At 44.9% G+C, this 23,598-nt stretch overlaps 1 protein-coding gene and 1 long non-coding RNA gene across 3 annotated transcripts in view; one reads left to right on the top strand and one right to left on the bottom strand.

Moving 5' to 3' along the window:
* Positions 1-23,080, top strand: part of LOC1279888 (uncharacterized) — a 72,135-nt gene extending 49,055 nt beyond the window's left edge. The window contains exons 2-6 of one of the 2 annotated variants that reach the window (XM_061662419.1): positions 18,855-18,953; positions 19,043-19,241; positions 19,317-19,495; positions 19,601-19,757; positions 20,350-23,080. In XM_061662419.1, the coding sequence (XP_061518403.1) occupies positions 18,855-18,953; positions 19,043-19,241; positions 19,317-19,495; positions 19,601-19,757; positions 20,350-21,293 (1,578 nt within the window). In that variant the 3' untranslated portion in view covers positions 21,294-23,080. Of the gene's footprint in view, positions 1-18,854; positions 18,954-19,042; positions 19,242-19,316; positions 19,496-19,591; positions 19,758-20,349 lie in introns of both variants that reach the window. The other variant, XM_061662418.1, reaches the window with a different exon arrangement.
* LOC133394051 (uncharacterized) lies at positions 2,651-3,273 on the bottom strand. The gene is made up of 2 exons (XR_009766585.1): positions 3,078-3,273; positions 2,651-3,011 (listed from the first exon to the last, which is right to left on the bottom strand). It is a non-coding gene; the product is annotated as an uncharacterized LOC133394051 (long non-coding RNA).
* Positions 23,081-23,598: the final 518 nt, after the last annotated feature.

Below are 23,598 nucleotides of genomic sequence, written 5' to 3'. Positions count from 1 at the left end.
CGATGGGGGAGTGAGAGGTCGTCTGTGGGTGAGCTATTAGATCTGAAACAATGGTACCGTTTTCTCATCAAAACCAAGCCTTTGTAGGCGCTCTGTATGCATGCTCCAGTGTTTGCCCCTGCTTGCTGCCTTCTCCTCTCGGCAGGAGGTTGCATCTACCGCTTTTCCCGGTTTCGATAATTCATCGAACCCATGTCGGCCAACGGATGGCATCGATAATCGAGTACGAGGCACGGTCACTCGGGCTCTTTTGTATCCCACTCTCTTTCTCCGTCTCGTTCTCGCTTGTCGTGACTGTTCTGGATCGTACCGGGTTCTAGTGGTCAGTTGGAGTTTGAGTATCGACGAGACATAAAGCTATTTGCTTCATCGCCAGGGTTTGGTGTTCCCTGTTCCCGGTTTCGATATCGTTCGTTCGGTTTGTGGTGAAGCGGCCCACCTAGCAAATCCGCCTTTTCCCTGTGAGGAGGCAGTGTGTGTTTACTCGGTCGTTTTCCCCCCCGGCACGACTAACTCGACGTGAATGGTACTACCGCCGGCATCCCAAGCGTTCCTTAACTTCTTTCGAACGGAGCAGCGCGTTAAGGTAAACAGTAAACTAAGTGCGTTAACGTCTCGTATCAAGTGCAAGCTCCCGTGTGGTTTCCTATAGCTCTTTTGCCGTTTGTTACGCAATCTAGCCTGACGAGTGTCGGGTGGCGAGTGTTTAAGGAGGGTTTGGAATTAATGTTGCATTCAGCTATCGTTCGTCCTACACTAAACAGTTGACTGTGTTTTGCTTGCGAAGTGTCTAGTCGCAATTAGTTTAGGATAGTATCTAGGCATACAGTGGGATGTGCAATGCATTACCTCAACAGTTGAATGTTCAATCTTCATGTGGAGAACTAGCATGTTTGCACAATTAACGTATGATTTTTGGCAATATTTCTGTCATCGATCTTCGATGGAATGTAACGAGCTTCTGACACGATATTGAGCTGTGTTAGTTGCATATGCTTAGGTGCTCTTTTTCACAAACTTTGTATGACAGTGGCGGTCCCGTGGTACAGTCGTAACCTCTAACGGTTCAATAACATGCCCGTCATGGGATCATGGGTTCAAGCCTACAATGGACCGTCCCCACGTAGCAAGGACTGACTATCCGGCTGTGTGGTAATGAATTAAGTCTCAAAACCTTGTATAGGCCGGCATGTCCTCATTGGACGTTACGCCAAATGGAAGAAGTATGACAAGCATTGGATATGTTTGTCCCCAAAATATAACACGTTGGACAAACTCAAGGCACACAAATCCAATTATCGATTAGCCATTTCACTACCTCTACTTAGTAAGTTAGTGCGCCACTAACTCTGCGTGCTTCATAGATATCCCATGAGTTATCAATCCTTAACTACTAGCCCAGTGACGTGCTCAAATACAATTTATCGTATCTGCTGCTTGGTAACAATAAAAAAACTCCTCCCTAAATCACGAAACAGAAATTGAAATAAAAACACACTCACACACCACTGCCACACCAATCATCAACCGGATGCAGTGGCAAAACAAACAAGATAAATTATTCATAAATGAAATAGACAAACTAGCGATTGGTCAACTGAGCGGCCGGCTTTGCAGCACGGTGCGTTCTCAGCTCGGCATGCCTTTCCAACGTCAACGGCTGTGTGTGGTGAAGGAACAAGACAGATAACAACATCAACAAAAAAACATTCAGAACAGGACACCGTTTGCTATTCTCGCTCTCTCTCTCTCTTCCGCTCTTGTCGCAATCTTCCAATGATCCTCGGTGACTTGCAGGACCACTCTCCCGGTAGCCATTATGCTGATACAGATTTTTTGCCGGTCCGAAGTTGTGACTTCCCTGGCAATTCAAATGAACTAACCAAGGCACAAACATCGAAAGGGATTTGTTTGTACGGACCGCCGTGGCCATCATTGGAACACCATATTCGCCCCTTGCCAAGCACACCATGCCCGGCTCCCTCGTTGCCTAATTTATCGAATACAGTGTGTCGTGTCCGGGGTCCCTGCGTCTCCGGGGAATGTACGATGTACGGAAGGCAACGCACACACACACACACAAAAGCCGTTATCCGCAAACAAAACATTGCGTCCGTCTTCGACCTGTCATTGAGATGACTGGTCAGTTCGTGTTCCAATTTCCTTTCGACTTTCGGGAAAAAGTCAGCAAAGCCGAGCGGTCGCGAGCGGGGCGAGGAAACGTGCATGCAAGGAAACGGCGACCCGGCCAGCTTTAGCTGGACGGACGTTCGCAGAGAGTGAAGGTTAAAAAAATATCGCCTTTGTGAAGAATTCATAAGCCAAGCGCGGCCCGCACCAGAACAGGCGACTTTGTTTGTTTTTGGGATTTTTTATTTCCCACGTGCAATGGGCAGAAACATAAAAAAGAATGAAGGATGTACATATTTCAAGGTCAGCACAAAAAAGAAGGCTTACAGACCCCCGGTCGTGCAGGAGCAAATCCGTAGCCTTACAGTCTATCACGTGTTAAATCCGTGATCGATGATTTGGTCTTTTGGAGATTCTTTTGATATGACAATATTGCTATTGGTAGCTATTGGATTCTCTCAACTTTACTGTACATTAATCTGCTTTGTTTCTGTTTTAAGTTCTCTCATAGAAATAAATGCTGTATATTCGAAATCAAACACTTTCATCGACATTTTATTATATTAAGTACACTTATTGTGTAATTGAGGATGGATTCTTGCACTACTTAATTAACGCAGAGCCAATGGTTTGTCCACTTGGGGCCAATAATTCAAAAGCTTATGAGCTAAAAGTAATGTTAACTTATTTTAAGATCAGTTTTCACTAAGCATAAAGTATGCATTGTTTCAATTTTAACACAAACACACACACATATACTGCTTCTAATTGAATGTTCTGCTTCGTTACGCACTGATTGCATCAGAATCATGCCAATCAAAGATATTCCGACACACGCCACGATGATCCAACCGCATTCCTTGCGGGCAGATGTTTGATGCCTATCGAGGATGATTAATTCAGTCGTTCATCATTCCAGCTAATAAATAAAACCGTACTGAACTCACCCCTAGCATAACTGTGAGGCCCTCATGCATCGCAAGGATGGAGAACAAGCCCATCACCAGAGCCACCACGCACTGCAACATGATTATAATTCGTTCAGCCTGCACTACACTACTTTAGAGCGATCGCAAAGAAGAATCACGGCCGACCAATTGTGAGCGATTGAAAGCAATCGATTGTGCCAACGGCTCAATAAATAGTAACGAAATCAAAACCAAACCCCCCCCCCCCCCCCTCTCCGTCGAGCAGCAGCGGCAGCTCTTATCAAGCGAATTCTTGAAATGCAGCAATAGAAGCCGCTGTTGTTTTTTGCCCGTTCCAGGTACGCGGTGCTGTCCGCACGTACTTGTGCGAGAGGCACGTGAAAACAAATCACTCGCAGCACTGCTCGCGAGATTCGTGGAAATTAATTCAATTTGATAGAGAAAGAGAGTGAATACAGGGTTTACCAAGTCACTTTGCGATGTGAGCTGCACAATTCATCTCACTTGAGACGTATTTCTATTCTGACGTGCTACTTCATTTGGCCCGAAATAATTTTCTATTCCGCCGCATTCATTTTCATCCATTATATGAAGCCTTTTCACAGGGGATGTTAGCAGGAGCCGTCCGCGATGTTTACATTTTTTTCAAAAATAAATTTTTGGGCTTTTAGTGCTGATTTGTGATACAACTATGTTGTTTAACAAAGAATAGAAGTTTATCTTTGCTCCGCTGTAGCATTCTAGCCGAAAAATGGATTATTCTTTGAGATATTAGCAGTTGAACCTGCTCAGTCAAATCTGCTTATAACTCAATGAATAACCCATGTTTCGGCTAGAATGCTACAGCGGAGCAAAGATAAACTTCTATTCTTTGTTTAACAACATACTTGTATCACAAATCAGCACTAAAAGCCCAAAAATTTATTTTTGAAAAAAATGTAAACATCGCGGACGGCTCCAGCTAATATCCCCTGTGAAAAGGCTTCATATAATGGATGAAAATGAATGCGGCGGAATAGAAAATTATTTCGGGCCAAATGAAGTAGCACGTCAGAATAGAAATACGTCTCAAGTGAGATGAATTGTGCAGCTCACATCGCAAAGTGACTTGGTAAACCCTGTAAAATGTGTGTTGTGTTCGGCTCCAGTCAGTGAAATCATATCGACTGACCCAAAAGCACGTGCTACATACCCGCCGACAGGGCTTATCATACAATTACATCGAACCATTACTGTAACTACGTCCGGCTACTAACTGGGTGGCAAAGTTCAACTTTGCACACCACAGCACAATCCAACGCACTGCGCGCGAACAGTAATATATTCTCACCACGATTCGATGACCACGGTAATTTAACTGACAATTTAAATTGCGAACGTAAATCATCGGCCCGTCGCAGCCGGTCGGTGCAACGGGGAGGTTGGCGAAACTTTCGCCCGCTTTGCCGACCGGTAGATCTTGTTCGCCACGCGAGATACATTCGCTGTGTAGCGCGAGATAATAGTGCTTTGTAATCGAGTTTTGGTCGAACTTTTGCTGTAACCCAATGGGGGCTCATGGGGTTAAACCGTAAACAAAATATTATTATTTCAATACAGTATCTGTTATCTGTGGAACTATATTATTATTTCAATACAGTGTCTGTAGTTGATATATAAGCAGGCCTAACTTATTTAAAATAAAAAGGATTAAACAACACTCTTGTAGCTCAAAACAATAAGTCTATCCAAGGCATAAATCAATATATAAAGCAAAATATAAAGAAAGGAGAATATCAATTTTGGATGATTATTTTTCGTTCCTTAAAGTATAATAACTTTGATATTAATCAATTATTGATGCATGATAAAAATCTTTAAATTATCATGTATTAATTAATGATTTATTTATAATGTAAAACTATAAAAATATAATATATTGCTAGTGTATATTGATTTACACAGACTCTGAACAATTCTGGCAGAATTAAAACAATTTAAAACAATGATCAAAACATTGAATTAAAAGCTGAAATAGCAAAACAAACCATATTGTATGATATACCATATGAAACATAAAACTCTAGCTAAACAAAAACCTTGAATTGTGTTTAATCTTGTGTGTTTTAAAATCACGAAAGACACATGTAAGACATTCAGTTATGCTCGTTATACTTAACCTTTAAAGTATCAATCTCAGCACAAACGTCTTCGTTTGTTCTTGTTACGATGTGTTGTCCTCTTAGCTTAACGATTCTTTTTATTATCTTAACCCCGAACGACAAGATAAACTAACGAGCGTTACAAAACCATCCAAAGCGCCCAAGAACACATAAAAATAACTCATGTACTGGGATGTTACTTAACCATCCGCAACACCCCATTAGTGGTGACTAATTTTCCCAACCCAAGAGTCTATAATTTTAAAAGATAACCTTCCGAACCACCCCCTTTCGAAAAAGTTCCAACCAGTGCCCGCGATGCAAGCGTATTAAAACATTACGTTCAACATGGTGTATCGAAGCGCGCGAAATGATGCTTCTTCCCATCGTTGTAACCTTCTCTCGCCGAGAACGTCTGCCGCCATGTTTTCTTTCGCTGCACTGCACAACTGCTACACCTCGCCACATCCTGACAGCCCCGGTAACGCGACCGAACTGCTGCAACAAACCTCCCCCAACCGTTGCCGGGGAAAAAAACGGAACCGAGCGCGCCCCGCCAAAAAGCAACATTATTTCTCGATTACGTTTCATTGACAACCGGGCGATGGCATCGGTTCCGTTACGAGTCGCGGCACCGGGCCCGGGGACCCATTGCCGCCGCGATGGGGACGAGTCGTATACAACATATTATGCTTGCCCTTGCTTGCTGCTCTCTAGCGGCACCCACCGCTGCCAGACGGCAGCAGTTTGATGTCATGTTTCCTTTAATGTTATGACCCCACAACAAACATCGAGCGAACACGGGGCGTATGCGAGAGTGCGCTCGTGTTTTACGCAGGAAAGACCCATAAGCTCGACGGCAGATGGGTTGCCACGGGGAATACACCGCGACGGTCTCTAGGCAGCATGTCATGAGCGCATTATGAGCAAGGAGGAAAGCGACACCGTTCGGTGCTTTCCGACCGTATGTTCCGCTTGGCACCCAAACAAACTACTTGAAGTGTGCGTGTGTGTGTGTGTGTGTGTGTGTACTGGTAACGGAGGAAAAACTGGCACACGAGACAGCAAGTCGAGAATTTTTACGACAACACACTCCCGGCCAAAGGAGATAAGTTAACAAAATGGTATCTTTATCGTTCGAGCTCGACTCGAAACTTGTACACCAGCGCGGTGGTGTTGCTTCCCGCTGCGCAAATTCGAGCAGTTTCCAGCGCAGAAAACGCACCAAAATCTGCGCTGGCCAGCGCAGATTTGGCCTGGTCTCCCGCGCTGTTCTTCAGCGATTTCTGCGCTGGGTCGCGCAGTTCGGGCAGTTCGGGCAGTTCGGACAGTTCGGGCGGCGGAGCAAAAAAAACGGTCAAAAAAATTTAAAAAAATTGGCGCCCATTTTTTCGTCCGCTTCTTCTCCCTCCCTCGCCCTGCCTTGCACTACTTGCGCTTCAGCCCGTGCCTTCCGCCGCCAGCTGATTGGGTGTTTGTGGTGTATGCGTTGATACTCATATGTGCATTGCGGTTGTGTATTATTATTGGTGGGTGTTAGCATTTATTAATTTGTGTGTGACCTTGAGACGCTGTGGGAGAAGCTGGATTGGGATTCAAAGTGTTATCGGTGTATTGATGGTTTATTTTATTTCGTGCCGCTGCTGATGAGACCATTCGATGCCCCTGCCAATTGAGGGTGAAGAAGCCTATTTAAAACAAGCGTAGGAGAACGTCTAACACTAATCTAATATTTTTTAATTTGAACATGTTTGATGCTTCAACGACCTTCTAAGCATCATGTAGCACAGTGTATAGTGGCAATGAAATTTTTTTTTAATGTGCTGAAATCCGTCTCGAGTTTTTGGGTCTCGTCACACACACACACAGCGCGGGGAAAGTGGCCGTTCACTCTATCATGTCGCGATTCCCCACCCCGCCCGGCGCTAGGGATGAGGATGCTTCAAGAAAGCTGAACCAACCGTTCTACCGATAAGGTAGCCGTAATCGATCATGCGTGGAGGGGGGGGATGGTCTAGTGGGGGGGGGGGGGGAGTGCGTGCTTGCGCGACTTCGGGGGTGCGTGCTCGCGAGCGCGCTTTTGTGGGTGCGTGCTGGCGTGCGCGCTTTCATACTCGCGGGCGCGCATGTGTGTGTGTGTGCGTGCGTGCTGGCGTGCGCGCGTTCATGCATGTGTGCGCGTGTGTGTGTGTGTGTGTGTGTGTGTGTGTGTGTGTGTGTGTGTGTGTGTGTGTGTGTGTGTGTGAGTGAGTTAGCGCGCGCGTGTTTGTGTGTGAGTTTGCGCGCGCGTGTTTGTGTGTTTGTGTGTGTGCGTGCGTTTGGAAACCCCAAAACTATTTGATTCTGATGCGTACATTTTCATCCGCTGCGGCTACAAAGTCCATGCATTTTTGATCTCGCTACCTGAGCAAACGTGCGTGTGATATGTTGCACATTTATTTCCAATTCAGCTAGCGGACGCAAGTGGAAACAACATTTTGAATTGAATCCATACAAAAGAGGATCCTGGATTTGTTTATTGCGGTGCGCGTATGGTGCTGCACCTGTCCGTCCAGAATCTGGTGGCTTATTGGTTTGGAGTAGTTATCACGACGCCGATTGACCGGCAATGCCTTGGAATGGGTTCGGATCGGTAGGCTCATGTTTTGGTCGAGTGCATTCCGTGCATTTGTCGCGCCACAGCAGTAGACCCGGCAGCAACAAAGTCAAAACAAAAACCTTCCCCGAGTGTGGACTGCTATGCTAAGTTCTTCTTCTTCTTATTATTATTATTATTGGCGTAATAGCCAACGCGATCATGCCGGCCTTTTCAAGTCTTGAGTAGCACGTAGCCGGATAGTCGGCCCTTGCTACGGCGGACGGTTCATACGCGGTTAGAACCCATGACGGACATGCTGTTAAGATGTGAGATGACGGTGCGGGCAACTTGCATACTGCCACATTGTCTTCTGCCCGGTGCATACGCATACGCGGGGGATGAACCTCCACAAAAACACCGTCATGAACCACCGGCAGATCTAACGGTAGGTGGACTAGGCGGTCGCCGATGATCTCTAGGCTGTAGTATGCCGTATGTCTACAAGTGGACAGAGTATTAGCGATAAGGGCCCCCGGAAAGATGGTCGTTGGGGCTCCGTGGCTGGAGAACCATTTGCACCTTCCCTCCCCCCATGGCGACTACAATTTTAGGGCCTGTGACCGATGATCGAGTCCCATGGCCACCCCCCCCCCCCCCCCCCCATCCGCCGGCAATTTAAGTATACTGTTCAATCTCCCAACAGCTGTGTGCCACTACCCCCTGCTCCCTGTCATCAGTTACCATTGACAGGTGCCTCAATTCGTCTTTCCGCATTTCATCAACACCTTCCTTTCTTTGACCGATGGATCATAACATTCCGGAAGAAAACACATTTGGCGACAGTTGTGCACACACACACGCACGCTCATACCCTTGCGCAGACGGCACAGCTGCGCTTAGCTTAGTGTAACAAATTTATGTTTACTGCTTAACACGTTCAGATCAATAGCAGGCCCCAGGAACTGCCAGTGAACTTTCCAGCCTGCGTTCTAGGTGCTGGTGGAAAGGAAAGTTGATGAAAATCAGCGCCGGGATGAACGTGTCAATGCGAATTAGGGTTCAGCGCGTTGCACAGCAAACCCTCCAGCGTAAACTAGCGCTTGCTTAGTCATTTTTATATTGCATCGATTAAACTCATAGCAATTTTGAGGTTTGATTTGTGAAAATGCAACTTCATCGCCGCAATGTTTGTTAACGGCATTTTTGGCGCCACAACAGCTCGCGAGCATTGACAACACGCGAGAATGAGATAGCGCTAGGGAGGGAAAGAGCACGGACGATGGCTGACAGCGATTGGCCGTCTGACGCACCAACACATTCAAACCTTCGGCAGCGCGCTCAGGCGAGGGGTATGAGGCGGAGTCAGGGACGGGTAGCTCGAAACGCTGCTCGACAAATTTGCCGTTGGAGAGAAAAAGAGGGCATGATAAAATTCTCAGAACGGCATAACGCCTTCCGTCGCTTTGCACAGCGGGCGTGTGGAACAGCACTTTTTGGCAAGGTCGGACCCTAACAAGGAGGAAAAGGAGCAACCAAAAATCAGTCGACATGCTTTAATGTGTCCCACGTGGCAATGCAAGTAAATTACAGAGACTCATTCACAGGCTTTCTCTCTCTCACTCACACACTCGCAATCCAGCTGTTGTGTGGCAGCTTTATGAGACATCTTCCTTGACGACTCCCTTGCTATGTTTACCCATCATAGCACGCCGAAGACTTGCTTTCCATCTCGTAATGGGGAGTGGGGGGGGCGCTTTACTAACGGCAGCGGTGTGCTTTGTGTTATCTCTTTTGTATCACTGCTTTACGCCATTTCCACTTCCGAGACGGAGTGGCACGCCAGGAAAGCGAGTCACATCCTGTGCCTGTGTGATCTGTGCTGCTTATTTTTATCGCGGTCACGCGGATCCCATTTTCGACCCCCCCTGGGGAAGGGGATAAATCGAACCGATACACAAGTGGGATAACCATAACCCCACTTATCCTCGCGCCGCGCCGTACCATAATTGCGTAAATCGATTAGGATTACTGCCACTTGGCTGCGGAGCGACAAACGCGCGCACCACACCATCCAACCAACCAACCATCGGCCGAAGTGATTGATTGATTTATAGCTCTGTCGCACTGGCGCTTATCTGCCCGCGCCCGGTGTCTTTTACCCTGTGGTGGTGTCGGTGATGGGGCTCTGTGGCGTGGAGGAATCTATTAAACTGCAGCCCGAGAGATAGGGGTTTTATCTGCCATCTCCTGGGAAAGTCAAATAACTTGCGTGTTCGGCAAGACGGTGTTCACACGCGCATAAACACACACACACACGGGCGCGCACAATACCTCCCGCGATGGGTTGCGCGCTAATTGATACACAAGACATTCCGATCGGACACAATACCGATGAGGATACAAATCGTCGTCAATTAGAATCGATTCCGATTCAGACAAATTGATGACGGGTGGTAGTGGTTTTTACATAAAATAAATTAATTATACCTGGAACAGTGTTTGTATCTTTCATTATCTGATATGAAAATTATCTGATATGAAATTGATAACGTTTAAAGTTGCTTAAATTGAAGTAATGTAGACAAATTTTGAAAGAACATACAAAATCTTTGCATGGAAATATTTTCTTTTTGAGGCATTAAGCAATCAACGAGTAACCGGTTCGGGTTTTATAACGAATGTTATATCTTTGTTTTAAACCAATCAGTTTTGTGTGAAGTTTTTAATGTAATTTTAAATTAAATCACACAAACGGTATCAGTTTTCGGAAAAGTAACTATAAACGTGAAATTATGCCTAATTTCGTATCAACGTACCAATAAACGTATCAAAAAAATGTCTTAAAACACATTTTTCAAATGAAAATATGCTCATTTATTCATATCATTTATATACAAAGTTTCACGTCATTTCCTTGTATATTTTCAAAAATATCAAATAAAATGTGCAGAGTTCAACATTTTTCGGCAAATTTGCTGTCAGTCAATGGTTCGGCAGGTTTTCTTAAAATAAGAACCAGAACAGTAACCCAATGAAAGTATGGTTTTTATTTAAAAATTTATGGTTGAAGAATTTATTCTAACTTTCAGTTTTGATGAGCAGTTTTTGTGAAACTACTAAACGCAATACGGTTACAGTTACGCCAGCTCAAAGTGAAAAAAAAAACAAAGAAGAACATAACAGAAACATTTTTTTTATCAATTTGCATACAAAAAATTTACAAACCAACAAACATGCCATAAAAGATACCAAACAACAGCAAAATGATTTCGCATCAACTATAGTTTTTTTTACGTTTAAAATTCGCACTAATGCTCTCTTTCTCTCCTACACTGCCTTCCATGGGATCAAAAAGCGGGGCAAAAGCGATTTTTGTAACTTTGCAAAACCTATCAGAACGGTACAAATCGACCACTTTGCGGCATAATTCACTGCAAATGATTCGAATCAGATCGTTCAACACTCGCTGTGCCGTTTTGGTGATATTTGTGTGATGTATTACTCGCTTGCCACCGTATACAAACCATTATTCCAAAAATTCCCACCCCTTTGTGAGGTTCACACTCGGCAATCATTCGCAACAAATCACATTTATCAGCGTGAGCCATCAGGGCAGCGCCAAAAAGAAATGGAGGGAGGAGGGACCAAACTGAACCTGAATCACTATCACAAACTAGCAAATGCAATGAAATTCCCATGCACCTATCCGGAAAGACTCCCCCCTCACACGGCTTTCCGGTCCATTGAAGAAAAAAAAACAATAAAAACAAACAACATCACTTTATTTCCGTGCCACTACTCCACGGGGAGTGTGTGCACCGCGCGGCCGTACCGAAACTGCATCAAAAACCCCGCGCAGCAAATAGGCACAAATTAGAAAGCTTTAGCCCACACGGCCCACAGAGCGAAGCAATGCCAACGGCAACGGACGAGCCGAAATAACCGAATGCATCATCACATTATTTGGCCAGCAGCGGCAATTATTTATTCTATTTCAATTGCGCCCGGTCACGGCCTCGGGTGCTCGCTGCATTTTATTATGCGTCCTCTCTCTCTCGGCTTCCCCTCCTTTTCCCAACCAACCACACACACACTGGCCTCAAAATGGCCTTGGGGGTGGAGACCGATACCGGAAACGGGCTTGGTCGGTGTGAATGTTTATCGTTTCGTGTGCCCTTGCCCTTTGCCTGCCCGTGTGCACCAACCACCGTCGTGCTGCATTTTGAAGCTGTCAAAACGTGGTACAGCACCACAGCAACGCAAGCCCCATTTAATTCCCACCACCGAGCATTACCCGGCCTTCATTGAGCATTAGGTTTTTCCGGTGGATCTAGTTTTCCGGCGAGCGTGTGCCTTTTTTTTGCACTCCTGTCCTACCATCATGTGGTCGGGTGTTTGTGTTTGAGCCTTTCAGCAGATAGCTCATACCCAGCAGCGCAATGGAAGCAAAAAGGATAAACCAGCTGCCACTTCTCCCGTCACGCTTGTTGGTATTTGGCTGTGGTTTTCCGGCTTTATAAAATGTAAAATATACGCCACACCTTTCCATCCGGGAGTGGTTGAGGGGAGGGGGGGCAATGTGCGCAAGGCTTGTCTACTCTCTCTTTCTGTCCTGTCTGTTCGTGTGATGAGCATGCTAAACATGTTTGATATAAATTGTCCTACTTTTTTTTGTTGCTCGCCCCTGGGCCCGCTAGGGCCAAACGTTTCAATAACGAGTACGCAATTGAAACCCAATCGTACCCAGGAGGCCGGAAGTTTCATTGCGGTTGTAATCGCGCGCGCTATGCTGCAGAATAGTTCTGTGTAAGTGAGCGATAGTGAAAACCACTTCCTGGCTGTCCAATATTGATCTATCGTTTGGGCATTGGATGGGACAGGTTCAATCACTGTCCAGCAAGTTTCCTGTTTTGGCTTCGTGATTACAGTATTTTCCGCAAATGTAATGCAAGCTTATTTATCGACTTTTACAACAATAAATTATGAAGAAGAGACATAATATCATAATATGATCAATTTTCTACATCACAAAAAAACCTTCTTAACCTTTGTCATTGACAGAACCACTAAACGTTTCTCTTGGGAGTTTTAATGTTTTACCAAAAAAAGGAACGGTTAATAAAAAATAGTTTTTTTTAATCGCCGATCAGCCGTGTCAATCACAATTCAACGTTGATCAGTCCTCATTTTCACTCAAATATTTGTTTATCCTTTGTACAAGAAGAAATTTAAATATTCAGGGACAGATTAACTAGGCAATGCTACAGATAGGTGAATATAACGGATTATCAGAGGTGAATTCGACAACCTATAGGTCTCTAGCGTGGCCGATAGTTGGTGCTGTATTGAGTTTTATTCGTACTCGATTTTTCAATGCACTCTTGAGGTGTCGCTTCAAGTGTTCAGGTCAACACAGCCACAGATATTTAGTTCCAATCGAACCTAAACCACCAACGATGGGCGGAATATTTAGGTTTAACGGAATATCAGGCAGCTTCAATGATGCGGTCACCGTTCCGTAAATCAATCTAAAGCAGACTTGAGTTAATCTTTGCAATTTGATTACAACGGTTGCTTGGGATAGTGCCATCATTTTGATCTTCTGCAGGCTCATCTGGCTAATAAAAGAACTCTCTGTTGGCTTCTCGATCCTTTAGAAGGCTTAATATAAAAGAAGATCACGAATCAATCATATCTACAAGAATCTGGATTAACTTGTAGACGATGATTTTAGAATTTACGTCAAATAACATATAAACAAAAGTCTTCAGGTACTCTGATAGGCCCTAGAAGTTTTCTATCCATAGTTTTTTTTAAGCACTTGATAATCATTCCAAGAATACAGTCTTTCACTGGAAATGGCATAATCAGATACTCGATACATAGTCGGCAAAATTAACGAAAAGAAAGGATGGCTTTAAACTCATCAGTTTAACGACAACGAAATAATGCACAACTTATAGTACCAAAGCCCGCCAAAAATTTCAAAGCACTTTAAACGCTTTTAAATAAAAAATAATTAAAACAACTCCACAATGTATCTCCTAATGAAGCTATACCATTAAAACGTAATTACACAGCACCTCGCTCAGGCAGACATTTCCGTCCATTGTATTTATCTAAGATGTAGATAATCGTTTCAGCTAATAATCTATGCTTATCGAAACGCCCCAGACTTCCCATCGCCAGGAAACACACGAAGCGTTGCTTTTAAAATGCCAACCACTAGCTAATTAATATATCATTCCCCGCATCCACCGTGGTTCACCCAAGTACGCCAAGTTGAGGAAGTTCCGAGTAGAGCAGAGCTAAGAACCTAATTTTTCTGGAAGAGAAGAAACCCTCCTATCCTCAACCGTCTGTGAAGAAGCAACGCTGAAACCTTGCCTGAAACAAGCAACTGTCCACGAACGGCAGCGACTATTCGTGAAGCTAAAGCGGATGGTATAGCTTTTATCGTTCACCATCGTACGCCAGCATGCCGCGGTATCAGTGACTTGACCGAAACCTCTGCCACGCCATAGTTTCTTAACGATTTCGGCTCCATCTCGAGCTCGCTCCTCTGCCAGCACACCCTCTCCTGCCCACTTTTTCGCGAACGCAAACAATCCTGTGGCAGGGCGTGCTGCTTCACCGTAGCCCGGCGGCGGGATCGTTCCGCCTGACTGAAACCTTTGCGCCAGCTTTATCTCGGACTGGTGGGTTTTTATTTGTCCTGGCCCCCGGGGCTACACGTTCGCCCGTAGGGCTACCTCCACTTGTTGCTAGGCCGGTCGGGCCAACCAACAAGGTCTTCACGATTTACTGCACACACACACACATCGGGAGCACGGCACTCGAACGATCTGCGTCCGGTTGCATTAGAGCGTTGTGACACGGGAGCGCGCTCATAGCACATAAAACCACACACATCGTAGACCGTCCCCACGACCCGGAGCCACTCCGGAGCACTTGTTGCCGCGGTCTTGTGCTTGCAAAAAAGGACACCATTCCCCTCCCCTCTATATATTGTGGTACGCAAGTGGACTCCCTTCGGCGATGTTAAAAGGCTGCAGAAAACGGCACACGCCGAATCGGACAGCCACCATACAGCTGTTCGTGGTGAGCTTCGTTTGCTAAATAGGTTGTGCCGGCGGCCGGATTTGGAGGCCGGAATAACGACCGGAAACAATAACACCGGCAACACCACACAGTGTGTTCGGCAGCAACTGTAAGGAAGTTCGCTTCTCAAAAAAGGGGAGTAGGGAAATTAATGTGCTTTTTTCATCGAAACTATCTGGCTGTGCGAAGGAACACAAGACGACTTCGAAGAAACGGTCGGAAACCGAAAACGGGAAAAGCAAGAAAAGAAAATTTATGCACTCGAGGCCAATAAAAGAGCTAATTTCGAAGCGTACATGCCGCAAGCCATTAAGAGGTTAACATAAAGGAAAGGTTGTTAATATACTGAAGATTCAAAAAGTTTGAGAGTGTCTACGTAAGACACGTTCCATTTTTAAATTATAATGCTTGCGGTATCTTGGTCGAAATTATTCATCCTTGGTTTTTTTTAAATTTTAACTGTCAGTAGCGCATTTTCACGTATTCACAAAATCTTGTCTGACCATCTGGCCAACAGCTTGATGACTCTACTATGGATCAACCATTTTCATGATCATATAATGGCTTCAGGCTGGGGCTCGTCGCTTGCTGATATCAGCAAGAATTGCAAATCGAACAAAAATTAATTAGATTACTAAAACAACTATTTTGACTATTGAATAATACGAAAATCATTTAATGCTCTAAATTAATCAAACTGTAACGTCGATTACGTGTGATGCATTAGTTATAAAGTATTTATAAGCTCCTTTAGGTCCTAAAGCAACGAATCTTAATATCTACTGATATGTACTTACATACGTTATTAATAACAGTATCAAAAGGACATTGAGAGCATTTCTTTTACTAGCCTAATTATTTTATTCTTTGTAGAATAAATTTAATGACATATTTTTCCACTAAAACTATTCTAGCTTGATTCAGCTTGTCTCTCACTGAATTCGGTACACTCCAGCAATTTCAATTAGCAGGTCATTCACCCGGAGACCCGGGTATCAGCCATAATATCATTAAATTACTTGCCCAATATTTATAGCAGTAGCCCCCTGCTTGGTCGCTTAGCCTGAAATCCAAATCTCAAATTGCGTCCGAATACGACTGAACTGGATTTGCGTTTGCTCGGGTCCGCACGCCCCCATCACAATTGTCAGGCAAAAGTAATCAGCTGCTCGCCAGGCCCAATCGCCACACAGTTTTCTCTAATCATACCGTTGTGCCAAAAAGCATTTCCATTCCTTCGTTCACACCCAATGTCGGGTGAACGTACGGAAGCAACAATGGGTCAGGAATCAGGAGGGAAAAACTGTTAGCCCGTTCGCTTCTGTTCGCTCTCGTCCAGTGTGTTGTGTTCAGCGTCCAGCACAAGGAACTGTCCGACACAATACGACAGTACCGCGACGGTATGTAGCACGCGACACAACAGAACCATTTGCCATTCGCTTTTCCACCGTCCAGAAGCCATCCAAAAGCTTGCCAACGGTTCTGCTTTTGCCTGCCACCCGCAACCTCATACAATGTCCGAGGTTGGCGAGCTAGCGCGACGGACGGAGTTGAAAATTCCGAAAGCGACCGAAATATTGCTCGCCAACGGCTGAGAGCCCATTCCCGCGGCTACGAAACGTAATATGCATAATTTTAGCTGACGTTTACGTTTATCGTCATTATTACAAACGATTACGGTTATTAGCGTACGCCTTTCGCTGGCAATAGTAGCGGTAGTGAACGCCGTCCCGTCGCATTTCCCGATTAGGCCACGGACAAGCCCCGGTTGGCCTGGTGGGTCTGGTTGTAATCCAGCATCTCCATATCGCGCACTGCTGGTCGTCTCTGGCACCAGTGTGTGACGAAACAGTTTCGTGCTCGTATGTGTTGCCCTCCTCCCCCTGCTGGTAGCTAAGATGAAGCTTCCGGCGAGCACTAACAACCAATTTCTATCCTTCGGGGAGTACATGAGGATGTGTAGAGCAGCACATTCTCGTCTCGCTGGCCAGCAACCACTACGGCCGTTTTCGTTCCCTAGTACGATGGGTATCGCGTGGTTGACACTAGAAATTGGACCTTCCAGCTGGACGCGTACAGCGCTTCGAGAAGCTAAAGTGATTAGGAAGTAATTAAAATGCATGAACACATTCGTTATTTATGGATGTTTCGCCGGACGCTTCATTTCCAAGGGCAGACGGAATTGGCACTTCGAGTAATTTGAACTGTGAGGTTAAATTGAATAAAAAATCCGCTTTAAAGCTTCTCTCGTTAGAAAACCCTATTATACGAATTGTTACATTATACATTCATAAGGTCAACTATTAATCTGCAAAAAGAAACCTTTTGTCAATTAAAGTTCTTCTTTATGCTGAGAAGAGTTACTTAACACTGCTCGTCTGAAAACATTCCAATACAGTCATCATTAGCAGACAATCAAGGAAGAATGCTTATTTAAGCTAATTCTATAATTTTGAAACCATTCCATTGACATTTGAAGCCTATTTTAGGAATTTAATGGACCCGTACAAGAAAGACTCAGGACTCAAATCACAGAAAGTAAAGTTTCATTTGAGGATTTCAAGAATTTTTCTACGTGGTAAGAACAGATTTAGTCCAACAAACGCATATTATCATTTTGCATACGGCTCGGACATTGATCGTTTCACCTGAATTAGTGTTGGAAACTGGTTCAATTGGTTCAATTGTGCAATGTGTCCCCAAAACATTGACTCTAGGACCAAACTGTTTAAATCACGTAAAATATCAATAACATGCACGAATGGTCATTAGCTATGGGAGGGTGACAAAATGAAAAAGAGTACTCAAACGCAACCACCCTACACACCACAATTAAGCCCCATTTGCTCCCTGAGCCAGCACACTGAGGTAAGTAACTGGCGTGTAAATCACGATTAAAGCGATTGGGAAACCAACCTGCCGCCATCAATTCGCAAACGATAAATCCGTCAATAGGAAAAACTTTACCCATTCGTTATGCTAACGTGCGCGCACCGGCTACTCGCAAACAATGCTACACTGATACGTACCAACACTTTGCAAAATCACCAGAGAATTACAGTACAGTGGAACACACTACAGTGAAATACACGCACCAGCACACTAACCACACGGCAAGGCACGGAAAGGACAACCAGGCAAGCGACCAGGGGGTAGTAGCACGAATGACAACCGCAACACGGGACAGGGGTAGAGGTTGTCTTCTGCATCTCAGGCAGACTCTCTGTGGCATGCTTCCGTAGTGTGCTGAACGTTTAAAGTTCGTAGTTGGTAGTTGGTAATGTTGTGCTGTCATGCCTGTTTGCTTCCAAAAGCTCTGTAGTGTCGTGTGCTGTATTATGCTAGCAATAATTTTCTTCACAAAAAAAAATGCAACTAACTGTTCAAGTAACTAATGTTTAAGTAAAAACACTCGCCATTACTGTGTCGCCTGTGTGTGTGTGGGCCACGCCAAAACGCGCACAAAACTTCTTTCTGCACTCTCTATCTTCCACCATTCTAGGTAAGCTACTTATCCTCAATTTCCTTAACACCCCACCCCGACAAACGATCCGAAACGGTACACGATCATGATCGATCGTGATTGTAAAGAGGACAAAATGTAGTTCAGAGACACGTACTGCTGAAAAATAAACACAATTTGCAACAAAGAATGAATGAATACTACCAGCGTGTAAAAATAAAAAATAAACGCCAACAGTGTATTCAGAAATGTACAAAACAATTGCTAACAAACCAGTATGCTGCTACGACTTGCTACGAACGATTATGACCTTTCACAAAAAAATGAAAAGGAAACCAAACCAACAATATAAGATGTATCTTTACTTCCTCCTTGAAAAAATCCCTTCAACTTCCCCAAACAATCTACCCCCTTAAATGCTCCCACACGTTTACACTGTTCTAATGTGAGCTTTACCTTTTCTGTTCTGTATTCTTCGCCCAACTCGTACCGTACCAAACCGTGTGCCGCAGTGTGCCCAAGGTCGTGCAGCATGGTTAGAAAGAGGAAGACGTTGCAGCGTACAGGAAACACCCGCCTCCTGCCATCGACGATGGGTCAAACGGAATCGAGTAAGTGAGCGCCGGGGCCAGCAGGTCGTCCACAAATCACACAGCACCATACAACCCGTTTTTTACACCCATTTTTTGCCGCCTTCCAGATACAAGACTCATCGTTAGGTGGCTCCTCGGACGATGAAGACCTACTCGGCGTACTCAGAGGACCCAGTTCATTCGCCAATGCCTTCCTATACGTAGGTTTAGGTACCATAGCAATCGGTTTAGTGATAGCATTCGTCGGTACTGGCGAGAAAGGATTCAAAACGGTTGAACTAAGACTAATCGGACCATCGTTAATTGGTGGGTTGGATTTACAATTTGCTTCAATACCTTTACAACTTTTTTTTGACCTCGTAATTCGACCTTCTCTTTCAGGTCTCGGCTTATTATGTTGTACATTACGTATCCTGTTTTGTATATGCCCATCCCATTGTATATCATCTAGTCGTAGAGCGCGAGATAAGAAAAACGCCAAGATAGACGCAGATCATAGAACTTCCCTGTTACGAGGCGACAGTAAACGAGTATCGATAGCACGCGGACCTCACATACCGGTAGGGAAGAAGTGAACCATCCACTAAGAAGCCTGTCATTGAATCTAATTTGGGGTTTTTTCTTCACCATTTTTTTATAATTCCATTTTAAACCAGACTAAACAGCCTCAGATATATCCTAAATCTATCGTCAAAACCAAAACCTACGAAGGTGTAGAGGCACTGCGGCAGATCGCAACCACGTCGCTCTTTCTGCAGAATGAGCAAAAGGTGTCATCGAACCGAATCGTTCCTATTATCAAAGAACCGGAGAAGCTAGAAGGTAAGAACAATTGGATAATATTATTTTGGGGGTTTTTGGAGATCCGTTGGAAATTGGTGTAGTTGGCCAAACTCTGTATTTTAAGCTGTACTGATTTCGGACCAAAATCATTCACATCAATCATCAATCATCACTAAATCTCAAGCTATGTAAATCTTGTTTGTGGTGATTCAAACATCTTCTCAAGAATATGCAATTAATATTCTGCGATTAATTTCAATGACTGACGAGTCTGAATTGATTTCCAATTTCCAGAACAAAGAATATAAACCTCATACATTCTCTGTGTCTTAAGATTTAGGATTTGCGAATAAATTTGATTCTTTGATTCATGAATCTTGAATTATTATTGTTATTCAGATACATAAATTGCTTAGTTCTTGCAAAACTTGATTTTTTTAAATATCGTGATTAACGATATTAAATAAGTATTGGAAATCACAGTACTGTCGAGGCTCTAACTCAAGAATTTGTTGGTGGCATGCATGACTGAAAGAACATGAAAGAACCTTATTCAAACTACATCCTAGCCAATCACACAAAATGTTATATACAATCATACAATATCAACCCATTTGAACCCCTTCCACAGAACCACCTTTAGAGCTGAAGAAGCTAGAATCGCGCAAGGACGAGGCTGCGATCGTGAGCATATCGGATGGGGAGGACGATTCGCATCGAAAGCAGGCGGCCGCCCAGCACCATGCGTCCGACACGCAGGTGATAGATCTGACCGGCGAAGACCAAGACGACGAGCAGTCCCACTCGCCGAGCAGTGGCACGAGCCACCAGCGCAAGGACAGCAAACTGCGTCGCCAGCGCACCTCCGTGCATCAGCAGAAGCCGGCCCGAGAGCTGCAGAGCTCGGCGTACGGCGGGGCAGCCGGCCACAACACGGCGCCCAGCGAACCGTCGAGCCTGCTGATGGAAACGTCTCTTATGATCATCGGCCCAACGCCGCTGAGCTCCCCGACGAAGGCGGCGAACGCAACCCCACCGACCCGGACGCCCGGCGGTACGCTCACCGTTCCTACCCTGTCCGCGAACGGGTCCGCCGTGCACGGTGCGGGGCAGCCGGGCAGCAAAACCGCCACGAGCAGCACCACGCCCGGCAATCTGCTAACGCTTCCAGCCGCCGCCATCGCCACCGCCAGCTCAACGGCCGGTAGTGCCGGCGGGCCGACGGTCAGTTTCGCCGGCAGCACGCTACTGCCGGGTCAGCTTTCGCCACTGCCATCGACGTCGTACCTGCCGTCGTCGTCGGTAGCCGGCGGTTACCGATCGTCATCCACTTCCTCGCCGCTGCCCGGCTTCATGCCGTCGTCCGTTTCGCCCCACTACCACAGCAACAGCAGCAGCAGCAGCAGCAACTACATCTACTCGCCACCGCCTTTCACGCAGCACGCGGAGCCGACCGCGCACGGAACCAATACGATCACGACGGCGGCTTCCACCACGCTGCTGCACGCGCCATCGGTCAGCTCCAACAAAACCGAACCGGAGCTAGTGTTAAGTCCAGCGAAGTTAGGACAGTAGAGTACGATGCAGAGGTGAAGAAGGAAACCCCCCCTACACCCCCATTCACGCCCCGTGTCTCGCTGCGTATGTAGTAGAACCACTCATTTCCCCCCCTTTTTCCTTGCCTGCTATATAGACTTATATACAACAAACACCCCAGTAGAGAGGAAGAGAATCGAAAGCCTGCGCGTGAGTATGGCGGAGCACAGGTTTGATTACAGGAAGAAGAAACAATGATACCGATAAGAGCACACGATAGACAATGCTATCGGCAAACATCAAAGGCTACCGCGCCACCCGCTAAGAAGCAAATCCAACAAAAAACCCTCTCGATCGTAGTCGCGATCGCGCAGACATGAGGCGGCCGCGGCGACAGGAGCAAACCACAAACCGCAGGCAAAATGGCTACTTTTCCTTGCATTGAGAGCAGAGCAGAGGCTGCTCGGTGATGTGTCTATTGATTTATCGCTTTGATAGCTTTTGAAGTATTCTTCATACCGTCATGGCTTGTTGCTATGGAAATCATAATAATTAAAGTATTTAAACAACAACAGAAAAAAAAAAGAAACATGTCTAGTGTCTAGCTCTACATATCGCCATCGGATTGTGTAAAAAAAAAACAAACAAACAAACCAAACAACAATGTATTGAACAAGTATATATATTTTTAAAGTGTATAAATTGAGCAACTTCTCATGGCAGCCTTCTGAATAAACAAAATACACACACACACACAAACATACACACACACTCACAAAGTCGGAGTTACTTTAGCGTGGAACAAGAGGGCATCCTGCAGATTGTGTGCCAGCGTAACGCCGCTATTTATCAGATTGGTGTAAAAATTGGGGAGAAACCACAATCACACACAGGCACTCCCTACCGAACACCAAGCCCAAGATTAATTGGAGAGCACAAAACTACATATACACACATAAACACAAGCTTGCCATCGAGAGATTGAATTGATTAAAAAACCAAACAGTAACGAGGTACTTCCAGGAGCTAATTTTGAGCGAGCCAATTTACTTGGTTCTGGTTCGATGATGTGGTGCTTCTATTGGGCTAGCTAGGCAGGCAACCCCACCTGCAGACTAGCATTTCAGTTGCCAACATGAGCTGATATTAAAGAACTATTTTACATTGTTTTAAACGCTCAAATGCCTTTCTTACTATCAACCCGTTCTGTCTCCCCTAAACCGAACGAAACCATCCCGCGCAAACCCTCGTAACCACTTCCACATTTGTTACGTGTCTAATTAGCGTGTAATCAACCAGAACTACAAACATAAATTAAAAAAAAACCCAAAGAAAGTCATGTCTCAACATAAAATCAAAGACACACACACTGTAGAGTGCCACGTGCCACGAGGCAGTAGAAGTTCAAACTAACGAACCTTTCTTAAACCCCGCTCTGCGCAAGCGCACGTCCCCGGTGCCCTCCTTCCACAGCCTTGTACATTTTGTTCACACAGATGATTCTATAAACGAGTACCCGTTACGTTCTGATGCACAATAGGAGTTGATTATAAATTTGTTGACGCTACTTGAAAGGATTTTATGACAGTGATTTTTGGCCCTAGGCAACACAAAAATCAAAACGATAATAAACCTATTGCATTGTTAACTAAGTTTAGAACTTTTATTCAAATCATACAAATCAAGGGATGCAGTTAGAGGGAGAACCTAAGAAAAGGAAAAAAACAAACGCTACTACCAAATCTATCGGTAGCAAATAATGCCGGACAAGTTGCAAATAGTCGCGAGATACACACTCAACACTATAGGATGAGGAGGAGTGCTAAGAAGAAAAGATGGAGGTCTCCAAGATGGATGCGAATATGGGCCGCACAATGGATGCAATATTGAAATGAGTTGAACGCAGCCAGATTTATACAACTTTAAGTGACCGTTAGGGATGGGATACTCCAGCAAGACGCCATAAGCTAAATTGAAAAAAAAAAACAAACACAAAAGCTAACATTTTTCTGTATAGATTTCAGCATCAGATTTCAGTCTCGAATAAATTAAATGCCTTTTAAGTGTGCGCATTTGGTTAAGTAAAATGTTCTGCCTGTTTCAACAATGTCAGCAAGTCATAAGCAGTTAAACATGCTGCAACAGCCGGAACGTAAAGTATAGTGCGATCGCTGAAAAGATCTCTCATAAGCGATAGCTTCCAAAAACATAAAGAAATAAAATCAAACTGAAGTAAATATTGGCGAAGCAGTAGCAGAAGCGGAGAGAACAGCTCTTGTTTCAGCTTATTTTGTGCAGATCGTGCTTTCATTGCGGTACGTTGCTATGATGAGTTACTTCTAGG

This window comes from Anopheles gambiae, chromosome 3 (assembly GCF_943734735.2).
Source record: "Anopheles gambiae chromosome 3, idAnoGambNW_F1_1, whole genome shotgun sequence".
Taxonomy (NCBI): domain Eukaryota; kingdom Metazoa; phylum Arthropoda; class Insecta; order Diptera; family Culicidae; genus Anopheles; species Anopheles gambiae.
The sequence above is the reverse complement of the archived record's forward strand: the minus strand, read 5'-3'. Positions and strand labels throughout refer to the sequence as shown.